Here is an 11,683-nt window from a genome sequence, read left to right as displayed (position 1 = left end):
CAGTGCTCGGCACATAGTAAGCGCTTAACAAATACCAACATTATTACCTGAGAAGCAGCGTGGCTCAGTGGAAAGAACCCGGGCTTGGGAGTCAAAGGGCATGGGTTCGAATCCCGGCTCTGCCACTTGTCAGCTGTGTGACTTTGAGCAAGTCACTTAACTTCTCTGTGCCTCAGTTACCTCATCTGTAAAATGGGGATTAAGACAGCCCCACGTGGGACAACCTAATTCCCCTGTGTCTACCCCAGCGCTTAGAACAGTGCTCTGCACGTAGTAAGCGCTTAACAAATACCAACATTATTAGGCTGGAGGAGACAATGCCGGCTGAAATAATTATGCTATTTGTTAAGCGCTTTGCCAGGACGCTGCCCCTAGGGAGGGGAACACATCTGGGGGTGTTGGGTGGAGAGGGGATAGATGGCACCTGTTTCTGCTACTGCCCTGAACGCTGCAGGGGTAAGTCGATCGTATTTATTGAGTGCTTATTACGTGCGGAGCACTGTAGTAAGCGCTTTGAAGGGTCCAAGGGGGGGATGACAAGCAGGCAGACCCCTCGCCAGCTTCAGCCGAGGCTTGGGGTGTGCTGGGGCGAAGGTTCTCGGGCAGGAGGGGGGTCCACGAAGTCGGCGGGGAGGGGGCCCAGGCTTGTGGGGAGGGGGCGGAGCGACCCGCTGTCTCGGCCAACCGGATGGGGCACCTGCAGGCAGAGGAGGCACGGGGGGCTGTCAGGGCCCCGGGGGGCGGGTGGTGGTGCCAAGCCAGACCCCCTTGCCATCCTCCCCCCCGCCCGGGCTTCCCGCAGACTCGTGTCTGGGTCGTGGGGGTCAGAGGGGGCGCACCGGCGGGGGGAAGAGGTAGTCGGGGGCGCGGGAGGGGTCCACCTCCGCCAAGGACTGCACCTCGGCATCTCTGGCGTTTGCCACCCGCAGGTAGAGCTCGGCCCGGCCAGCCTGAGGACGAAGAGGCAGAGCCCCGAGGTGAGGCCTGGAGGGGAGGGGGTGGCGGTCTGGGTCTCAGTGGGGGGGGGGGGGGTTCCCTCGCCTGACTATCCAGGAGCTCCTCCCAGGGGGTTGCCCCCTTGGGCAGAGGGAGAAACTGAGGCCCCGAGAGGGGCCCGAGGCCCTTCAGGGTCAAGTGTGGGGGCCTCCGGGCTCTGGACTCGGGAAACTCTCGATGGGGGGGTGGTCGTGGCCCCTTCCCGGTGTGCCCCCCGCCCCCTCCCCCCCCCTCGGCTCACCTGGGGGACCCCATTGAGCTGCTCTGGGGTGAGGCTGGGGTCCGCTGGCAGTGCCCGCAGAGGGACCCGCCAGCGCCCACTCAGCGCCCGCCGCTCCGGGTCGAAGAGCCGCAGTTTGGCCCAGCCTCGGGGCTTCAGGCCCTCCAGCTCCCCGCCACTGGGGGAGAAGCCCCCCGAGGCCTCCAGGACCATCAGCAGGGACAAGGTCGGGCAGGGGCGCAGTCTGGTGGGGCAGGAGGGGGGTGGCAAGGATGGGTCAGGGACGGGCAGGCCGGGGGGCAAACAGAACCAGGGGTGGAGGAGCGTCTCACGGCAGGGAGAGTTTGGAGGCCTGCAGGGAGGAGTGGGCGAGGGAGGAAGCTCACAAATAACTCCAGCCCCTCCGGGCAACCCCCGCAGACTCCCTCTTCCTCTGGTCGGGGGCCAAACCCGTGGCACGGAAAGAGGAGGAGGAAGGAGAACGTGCTCAGTCTGGGGGAAGGCCTAGGCCCTAAGGGCTCAACCCGGAGGCCGGGGTCAAGGTCAGGGTCGGGGAGAGCGGGCCGGCGACGGCTCACCTGGGCACAGGCTGCTTGGAGGCCAGGATGGCACAGCTGCCCCGTGGGCGGCCCCGGGCCGGGGGCAGGGCCAGGCAGGGGCTGGTGGGTAGCGGAGTGGGTGTGCCCAGCTCCTGCCCGGCCCGGGCCAGGCCGCTCACCAGTCGCACCTGCAGCCAGGGCCTCTCCAGGCCCAGCAGGAAATCGTAGAAGACCACCAAGCCCGCCCTGGAGCAGGGGTGGTCGTCACCCCAGGGGCCGAGGGAGACCCGCCCCCCACCCCACGCCCCCCCTCGCCCTCCAAGGTGAGGACTCACGCCGGGTCGTAGGGGGCCGGGCCCAGCACGTCCGGAGGGGCCAGGATGTGATGGGTGGGCACGGGGGTCTGGGGGCGCGGCCACTCCTGAAACGGAGGGGGGAACGCCAGCTCCAGTGCCCCCCGGCCGGCCTACCCCGCCAAACTCCTTCAGAGCCTCCGAGGTCAGGCAGGCACCGGGCTGGAGACCCCGAACTCCCTTCCCGAGGGGGAAAGATCCCACCGACCTGCCCCCACAATCCCCCCACCCACCCTGCATCTCAGGGGTTGCCAGGCCCTGCTGCTGGAGACTCCTTTACCCACGGCCCCCGCCCGCCCTCCTCACTGGTTTCACGCCTCCCTGATCCCCCACTGACTCCCCCCAAACCTACCCGGGTTCTCACCTTTGCCCCGCAGGCCAGGTAGGGGTCTCCGGGGCCCAGGGAAGGTGGCAATGGGGGGGGCTACAGGGGGAGGCAGGCGGGGGGCTGAGCCCCTCCCCCAGTAGCGTGGGCTGGTCACATCCTGGGGCCAGAGGGCACCCTGATGCGGGGTCTGGAAAGCTGGGGGGCAGAGGGGTCACCGAGGGCGGGGCTGGAACCAGCCTCTCCCCCTGATGGCCCCCTTGGCTGGGTTGGGGGTGAGGGGAAGGGGCCGGGGTGAGGGGAGTGGGAGGCCGGTGGCTACTTGCAAGGCACCCTGGCTACCCCGAGAGGTCAGGAGGACACCTGGCTTGGGCGATGGTGAGATGGGGTCCCAGCTGCTACCGCTCAAGAAAAGGGTATCACCAGAAGAGGACAACCGGGTCATTCCTGAGCCAGCAGGACGGGCTTTCCTTAACTTGGCCACCCGTGGACTCTTCCTCCCTCTTGCCTCCCTCCCAACCCTTTCAGCGGAGACCAAAGACACGGTGAAATGGGGGAATTTACGACCTCGCCGTGTTCTCCTCTGGCCCCGGTGGAGCTTCAACTTCAGAATCTCCCCCTCCAGTCTCTGGTTCTCCGCTTCCACTGCCCACAGCTCCTCATCCAGGCCCCGGGCGGCGGCACCAGCCGCCCGCCCTACAAGCACAGCAGCAAGGGCACGGCATGAGCGGGGAGAGAAGTGGGGCGAGCATGTGCAAGAAGAGAAAGCGGGCAGAGGGCTTGTGGGGAGAGGGGAGGGTCCCTTGGGGCAGGTGACTTGGAAAAAGGAGTGAGGGCCATTACAGAGGGCAGAGGGAAGGGCTGGGTGAGGGTCTCTTCTGCTCCACCTTCCTCCAGTCCTAGCCTGTCAGATAACAAGGATCCCTGATGGAGAGAAACTCCTTTCTACCCCCTGGTCTGGTTTGTGTAGTATTAATAGTATTTATTAAGTACTTACTCTGTGCTCTGTACTAAGCGCTGGTGGGAATTAGACATTATTATTGTCTTTGTTAAGCGCTTACTATGCGCCAGGCATTGTCCTAAGCGCTGGGGTGGATATGAGATAATTGGGTTGGACACAGTCCCCGTCTCGCCTATGGCTCACAGTCTTAACCTCCATTTTACAGATGAGGTAACTGAGGCTCAGAGAAGTGAAGCGATTTGCCCAAGGCCACACAGCAAAGTGGCAAAGTCAGGATTGGAACCTGTGACCTTCAGGCTCCCAGGCTCGGGCTCTGTCCATTACACCAATCTCTGATCCCTGGGATTCACAGTCTTAAAGTGTGGTGGTGGTTTTTTTTTTTAATTTTGTTTTGTTTTTGTGTGTCTGGGTGGGTAAATAGGTAGTAGGGGGGCTGGGGGCGAGGGAGCAGACACCAGGACACTCACTGGTCTTCCGCTCCGACCGCTTCCTCTCACTCTCCAGTGCTGTGGCCTCTGTGTGCAGCTCGGCCATCTGGGTCAGGACCCTGCGGTCCCGGCCACCGCCCTGGACGTAGCCCAGGTGGAGGGCCCTGCGGGTGGGGGCCGGGACGGCGGCGGGGCGGAGGGAAGGGATGATGTGATGATGATGATGGCATTTGTTAAGCTCTTACTATCTGTCAAGGACTGTTCTAAGCACTGGGGTAAATATAAGGTAATCAGGTTGTCCCACGTGGGGCTCACGGTCTTAATCCCCATTTTTACAGATGCGGTAACTGAGGCACAGGGAAGTAAAGTGACTTGCCCAAAGTCACACAGCTGATCAGTGGCAGAGCCGGGATCTCAAGGCTCAGACAACGGTGAGTTCTTCGCCTTTTGCTCCGCTGACCCGGGGGTTCTGTGTGGGCAGGGCAGGTCCCCCCCCGGCAGGGCTCTGTGGGCGCTCAGTATGCACCCGGGCACCAGACTCGGCCAAGCCCTTCAAGCACTTAGTACAGTGCTCTGCACATAGTAAGCGCTCAATAAATACTATTGAATGAAAGCCCAAGTGAGGATGTATGGGTGTGTGCCGGGGGGCGGTCGTGGCAGCAAAGCCACATGGTGCTCAGGAGACCCCTAGGATTGAGGCAGGGGACGAGGAGACCCTCATTCTCCTCCCCAGAAGGGGCAGCCTGGGGAAAGCCTGGGGGTCGGGGGGGGGGGGGGCCTTCCTAGCCACCGGCGATGGGCTCGGTCTCACCGGATCTCGGCAGCCAAAGGCCCGGGACTTGCGGAGAATAGCCGCCATCCCACTTGGCATCTTTCCTTCTCCGCTGGTGGGTCGAGCTGAGACCTGGCATGGAGAGACCCCAGAGATGACAGAGGGTGAGGTCTGACACCCCCAATCCGTGTCCCTGGGGCAGCCTCTCCCACTCCACCCCCGGACGATTTCCCTGGGGTCACTAGGTTGGGAGTGAGGATGTGGGTGGACGGGAGGGCAGTCACCCTTCCTGGTGAGAGCCTTCTCCTCCGCAGCCTTGCGGCGGCTGCCCGTGATCCCCCGGGGCCTGCGGCTCCTGCGAGGCAGGGGTCTTCACGGCCAGGTCCGCCAGGTGCCGGTTAATCTCTTTTGATGAGGAGGGAGAGGGCTTGTGGCAGGCCAAAGCCCCCTCTCCCCGTCCGTGTCCCCCACCAGGTGCCACCGGGCCGGGGAAGCTGAGGCAAGACCTAGGCTGGAGTTTCTGGTGAGGTTTCCCCCCATGGCCGCCCAGGCTCAGAGTCTGCTCCCGCAGAGTTCTGCACCGCACCCTGGCCCCTTTTCCCCCCAACCCCTGCATTCATTCATTCAATAGTATTTATTAAGCGCTTACTATGTGCAGAGCACTGTACTAAGCACTTGGAATGGACAATTCGGCAACGGATAGAGACAATCCCTGCCCATTGACGGGCTTACAGTCTAATCGGGGGAGACAGACAAAAACAATAGCAATAAATAGAATCAAGGGGATGTACAGCTCATTAACAAAATAGGGTAATATAAATGTATTCAAATGAGTGGACGAGGACATTGCTGAGGAGAGGGGAAGAGGGGGAGGAACAGCAGCCCCCCATCCTGAACTTACCATCCCTCTGCTGCTCCAGGCTGCGGTTCTGGGCCTGGATCTCTGCCAGCCGCCGGGCGTGAGCCTCTTCCAGTGCCCGGAGCTGCTCCCGGTTCTCCCGCCCCCTGGGACCACCCCTGCCCTGGGGGCCGAGCCCTCTCAGCCTGGCAGGGGAGTGCCCAGCTCCCAGCCCCCTCCTCCAGCCCCCCTAGAACCCCCTGCAAAGCAAGGCCCCAGCCCGAGACGTTCTCTTCCCCTGCGTCAGCCACCGCTCGGTCCATCGTCTCCCCATCCAGGCCTGGTTGTACTGGTTGTCCCGGCCTGGTTCATCCCCCTCCTCCAGCTTTCGGCCGCTGCTCTCCCTGGGACCTTTCCAGGCTGCAGCCCGAGGTTGGGAGGGGAGTTTGGGGGGTGTGGAGCTGTGGAAGCCCATTGCCCACCCCTGTCCTGGGTTGGGGACTCTGCAGGGCGCCAAGCTCCCCAGTGGTCAAGCTTCCCCCATCCCCTTTACTGAAAAACCCTGGCCTCCTCACCTGGACGAGGGGCTCCGGCCCCCCCAGCCCCATCTCCTGCACCAGCAGTTGAAGCCTGTGCACCTGTTTGGGGGCAGGGTTCGGCACTGGGGGATTCCAGGTTGGGGGTGAAGTGTGAGGCAGGGATTCTGGATGTCGGGGGCTTCAAGGTCCAGCCCCCTCCCCTCCAAGCTGCAAGGATGCTAGAGGGACCCCGGGGAGGGGAGGATCAGGTAGGAGAGGGCACAGCAGTAGCCGGGTTGTGTGTGTAGGGGGTGTCTCATCCCCGGTACCTCCTCCGTGAGGGTCCGGGGGGCAGGGACCTCCAGGCCGCGTCTGCCCCAGGGCTCCGCTTCCGGCTCCGTCCTGTTGGCTTCCAGCTGGGGCAGAGAGAAAAAGAACCAGGCCCTGTGGTTGGGGCTGACCAGCAGTTCCAGATCCTGCAACTCAGTGACACCCACCCTTGCCTGAGCTGCGGACCCAGGAGCTCTGGCCACTGGAACCCCTGAGCCTTATGGAGCAGGAAGGGGGAGAACCCTTCCTTGCCCTCCCTGACCTTCGCGCATTGGGCGTCCCCACTCCCTCCCAGATGCCCATCCCCATCCTACTTGGCCCACCTCGATGACGCCGGGCCCGGGCTGGGCGTCGAGGCCAGGGGCAAGCCCGGGGCAGGGTGGCCGGAGCTCCTCGCCCGTCAGACGCCCGATGCAGAGGCGCTGAGTGTGGACGTCGAGCAGGGGCCGGGAGCGGAAGACCATGTCGCAGGCCTGGCACCGCAGCAGGCCCGGGTCCCCCATCCCCAAGGCCGCCTCTCCTATCCTGGGGCCCGGGCCGGATAACTGCCGGGGTCAAGGGGGAGTGTGGGAGGTGGGGAAAAGGAGAGTTGGTTATTCCCCCCGCCCCACGGTTGATTTGGGGTCCAGCTTCCCGTGCCTCTGGAGCAGAGGAAACTTTTTGGCTGCTCAATCCTCTAATCTCCCCCGAAACCGACCCCTACCCCGAGGCTGACCTGTTCTCCACCAAGCTGGTTGGAATCTCCCAAGCCAGGGCTGGAAGGCCGGGGTGGGGGGCGGGTTGCTAAGTGGGGAGCTTGGGGATGGTGCCCAGTGGAGGAGACCGGCTAGGCCCTTGGGTCACCATGGCTCCTGTTTCTGTTTATGTGTTTGGGGCTGGGCAGGTCTCTGTTGTCCAAAAGAACAGCTCCCGGTTGGGTGGGGAGGGAGAAATGCCAGCAGGGCTGGAGTGGGGAGGGGTCTCTGCCTCAAAAGCAGAGACCTCTGCCTCTCAACTCCTTGTGAGCAGACCGACTCTGTGGCACTGTACTTTCACAATTGCTTAGTACAGTGCTCTGCACGCAGTAAGCACTCAGTACACAGAATTGATTGATTGATTGAGCAGGGAGAGAGGATGCCCCCGCCTCCAAGAAAGACTCAGACAGGATGGCAGCTGAGAGGCAGTGGGTGGGGAGAGAAAGAGGCTGCTTTATAAGCTGGCTGCGAGCGGTAAACGTGTCTGTTAATTCTGTTGTACTCTCCCAAGCCCGTATTATAGTACTCTGCACATAGTAAGCGCTCGATAAATACTATTAATTGATTGATTTATGCCATTTACAGCTGGGGAAAGAGGTTCAAGGGCTGACAAGCCCCAGGCTGTGTTCAGACAGACCCACTCGCTGCTACTTCTTGGATGGTCCCTGAAGCGGAATCGAGTCTTTCCACGTCAAGCAGAAACACCTGACCCTTGGCTTAAAGTTGCTCCATCAGCGCTCTCTCGTGCTCTTCTACTTATCCCCTCCGCTCTCTCACTAGCCCCCACCTTACACTCTTCATTCCCCTCAAGCTCACCCTTCTTTATGGTATTTTTAAAGGGCTTACTATATGCCAGGCACTATACTAAGCGCTGGGGTGGATACAAGCTAATCAGGTTGGACCCAGTCCCTGCAAGGAGCTCCCAGTCTTAAACCCCTATTTACGGATGTGGTAATTGTTGCACAGTGAAGTGACTAGCCTGAGGTCACAGACCACACAATAATAGTAATAATAATAATGATAGTATATGTTAAGCGCTTACTACGTGCCCAGCACTGTTCTAAGCAGTGAGGTAGATACAAGGTGATGAGGCTACCCCACGTGGGGCTCACAGTCTTCATCCCCCTTTTACAGATGAGGGACCTGAGGCTCGGAGAAGTGACTTGACTTGCCCAAAGTCACACAGCTGACAAGCAGTGGAGTCGGGATTAGAACCCATGACCTCTGACTCCCAAGCCCGGACTCTTTCCACTGAGCCACGCTGCTTCTCTGGAACAGTAGCAGTTTATTCATCAACTGGTGAGCACTGATATTTATTTGTTGGTATTTATTTGTAGTCTTAGTTTATTCATTAACAGGTGAGCAGTGATTTTAATTGATTGGTATTTATTTGTAGTATCAGTTTATACATCAACTGTTGAGCACTGATTTTCATTGCTTGGTATTTATTTATTTGTAGTATCAGTTTATCAGCTGGTGAGCACTGATTTTTATTTATTGGTTTTTTTTGTAGTATTAATTTATTCATCAGCTGGTGAGCACTGATTTTTGTTTATTGGTATTTATTTGTAATATTAGTTTATCAGCTGGTGAGCAGTGCATGGCACATAGTAAGCGCTCAACAAGTACCATCATTATTATTTACTGGTATTTATTTGTAGTGTCAGTTTATTCAACTGGAAGCATTGATTTTTATTGAATGGTATTTATGTGTAGCATCAGTTTATTCATCAAATGGAGAGCAGTGCTTGGCATATAGTAAGCGCTTAAATACCATCATTATTATTATTTATTGGTATTTGTAGTGTCAGTTTATTCAACATTTGGCGAGCTCTGATTTGTATTTATATTTGTAGTATCAGTTTATTCATCACCTGGCGAGCACTGTCTTATTGGTATTTATTTGAACTATCAATTTGTTCATCATCTGGGGAGCACTGATTTTTATTTATTGGTATTTATTGGAAGTATCAGTTTATTTGTTAACTGGCACACTGATTTTTATTTATTGGTATTTGTAGTATCAGTTTATTCATCAAATGGTGAGCAGTGCTTGGATTAAAGTTAGCACTTAACAAATACCATCATTATTATTATTTATTGGTATTTATTTGAAGTATCAGTTTATCAACTCAGAAGCACTGATTTTTATTTATTGGTATTTGTAGCATCAGTTTATTCATCAATGGGCGAGCACTGATTTTTATTTATTGGTATTTATTTGTAGTATCAGTTTATTCATCAACTGGTGAGCAGTACTTGGCATATAATAAGCACTTAAATACCATCATTATGATGATGATGATTATTATTATTGGCATTTATTTGTAGTATCAGTTTATTCATCAACTGGTGAGCACTGATTTTTATTTATTGGTATTTATTTATATTAGTTTATTCACCTGGTGAGCAGTGATTTTAATTTATTGGTATTTATTAGTAGTATCAATTTATTCATCAACTGGCAAGCACTGATTTTTATTTATTGGTATTTGTACTATCAAGTTTATTCATTAACTAGCAAGTGCTGATTTTTATTTATTGGTATTTATTTGTAGTATGTTTATTCATCTGGTGAGCAGTGCTTTTAATTTATTGATAGTAGTATCAGTTTATTAATCAACTGGAGAGTACTGATTTTTATTTATTGGTATTTATTTGTAGTATCAGTTTATTCATCAACTGGTGAGCAGTGCTTGGCATATAATAAACAACACATACCATCAATATTATTCTTATTGGCATTTATTTGTAGTATCAGTTTATTCATCAAAGGGCGAGCACTGATTTTTATTTATTGGTATTTGTAGTATCAAGTTTATTCATCAACTGGCAAGTGCTTTTTATTTATTGGTATTTATTTGTAGTAGTTTATTCATCAACTGGTGAACAGTGCTTGGCATATAAGAAGCACTTAAATACCATTATTATTATTACTTATTGGCATTTGTTTGTAGTATGTTTATTCATCAACTGGTGAGCACTGATTTTTATTTATTGGTATTTATTTGTAGTATCAGTTTATTCACCTGGTGAGCAGTGATTTTTATTTACTGGTATTTATTTCTAGTATCAGTTTATTCTTCAAAAAGCGAGCACTGATTTTTATTTATTGGTATTTGTAGTTTCAAATTTATTCAACTGGTGAGTGCTGATTTTTATTTATTGGTATTTGTGGTATCAGTTTATTTTTCAACTGATGAGCACTGACTTATTTATTGGTAGTGGTATTTGAGCACTTACTAAGGGGAAAGGACTGCGCCAAGTGCTTGGGAGAGTCCGCTAAGACCGTTAGCGGGCAAGCTCCCTGCCCACCAGGGCCTGACCATCTAGAGGGGTAGTGAGGCAATTTAAAGAAATCGTCGATGATATATGAACCCTCACTGTGTATAGAGCACTGTAGTAAGCACTTGGGAGGGTACGAGCCAAGAGTTGGGAGGCACGCTCCCTACCCACGATGAGTTTACTTTCTTGATTTTAGAACTAGGGTCGGGGGCATGAGGGGACATGGATAGCACAGTGTTTGGCCCACAGTAAGCACTCAACTAATAACATAGTCACTCGTAGCCAACATTTCTGAGAATTGTGATTTGCGACTCAGTTGAGGCAGGCACTGTGTCCAACCTGATTGTCTCAGCACTTAGTACAGTGTTCGGCATATAGTAAGGAGTGAACACATGCCACAGTATTAGTAATATTAGGTGAGGACACTGAGGTTTCTGTAAGCTTCTGCACTGGACCCTGATCGCTCCGTGCTTCCCGGGGAGCCTAGGACTGTTGGAGGTTGGGGAGGTGGAAGAAAGGGAGAGCCAAGCACAGGCAGGAAAGCGGGCAGGGCCGTAGCCCGTCACAGGGGCCGCCTGCGTGGGAGCTGCTGGTTGGCAAGGTCATCTCTCCAGGCCTCGGTGGGGGTAGAAAAGTGTGGTCTATCAGCTCACCTGAGGTGAAGGGAATCGGAGGTCCTTGCAGGCCAAGCTTTTTGTGGACGTGGAGGCACCTTTCTGGAGCAGGAAAAGGTGGAAGTGCAACTCACCCCCCTGCCGCCAGGACCAGGGAGGGAAGGGGAGTCCTGCCCTACAAGGCCAGAGGCCATACAGGAGCAGCAACCAGCCTGCCCCACCTGAGCGAGGTCTAAAAACCCCTCAGAAGCCCCGGGCCACCGTAATACCACCTGTACCTTCCAAGGAGGAAAAATCTGGGACTTTTTGTCTTATTGTTACGGTGTACTCTCCCAAGCACTTAGTACAGTGCTCTGCACACAGTAAACCCTCTATAATTGCAATGGGAGAAGGGCTCAGAGTCAGATCCAAACGGATGTGGCCCAAGTCCGGGAGGAAAAGGAAGTAAAGAAGCCGTACGGGATGATTTCTACCCGAAACCCTTCTGGCCGGCAAAGAGGTTTTCTCAGGGCTAGAGGTAAACTCCCCATTTATGTCCAAGAGCAAGGAGGAACCAGACTGTGCCATAAACTAGGGACTTGGTCACTGTGCCAAAATAACATTTTCATGAATTTAAAATTTAAAAGGAGAGCTGGTTATATTGCTAATGGCTAAGGTTATATATCCCCTGGTTACATTGCTTTTGCCTCAAGGCATAGGCGGAAGGCAGGGCCCTGCCCTTTGCGACCCAAGGGAAAAACTGCGCTTTAAAATTTTCAGCTCCTTTAGAT

The 11,683-nt window shown here is 55.0% G+C and overlaps 1 protein-coding gene across 1 annotated transcript; it reads right to left on the bottom strand.

Annotated features, from left to right (window-relative positions):
• Positions 1-562: 562 nt before the first annotated feature.
• Positions 563-6,783, bottom strand: CCDC17 (coiled-coil domain containing 17). Its single transcript, XM_029046745.1, has 14 exons — positions 6,595-6,783; positions 6,280-6,366; positions 6,008-6,070; positions 5,395-5,616; positions 4,879-4,997; positions 4,634-4,726; positions 3,862-3,986; positions 2,954-3,129; positions 2,473-2,532; positions 2,091-2,176; positions 1,795-2,001; positions 1,238-1,568; positions 840-950; positions 563-697 (listed from the first exon to the last, which is right to left on the bottom strand). The coding sequence occupies exons 1-14, from the start codon at positions 6,781-6,783 to the stop codon at positions 563-565; spliced, it is 2,004 nt and encodes a 667-aa protein (XP_028902578.1).
• Positions 6,784-11,683: the final 4,900 nt, after the last annotated feature.

Source organism: Ornithorhynchus anatinus, chromosome 18 (assembly GCF_004115215.2).
Source record: "Ornithorhynchus anatinus isolate Pmale09 chromosome 18, mOrnAna1.pri.v4, whole genome shotgun sequence".
NCBI classification, from domain to species: domain Eukaryota; kingdom Metazoa; phylum Chordata; class Mammalia; order Monotremata; family Ornithorhynchidae; genus Ornithorhynchus; species Ornithorhynchus anatinus.
The sequence above is the reverse complement of the archived record's forward strand: the minus strand, read 5'-3'. Positions and strand labels throughout refer to the sequence as shown.

Coding starts and splice junctions, on each gene's coding strand:
- CCDC17 (XM_029046745.1), bottom strand. CDS start 6,783: ATGGGGGACCCGGGCCTGCTGCGGTGCCAGGCCTGCGACATGGTCTTC. Junction 3,987..4,633: donor CCTTTGGCTGCCGAGATCCG/GTGAGACCGAGC, acceptor CCCCACCCGCAG/GGCCCTCCACCTGGGCTACG. Junction 3,130..3,861: donor GCGGTCGGAGCGGAAGACCA/GTGAGTGTCCTG, acceptor CTGTGCTTGTAG/GGCGGGCGGCTGGTGCCGCC.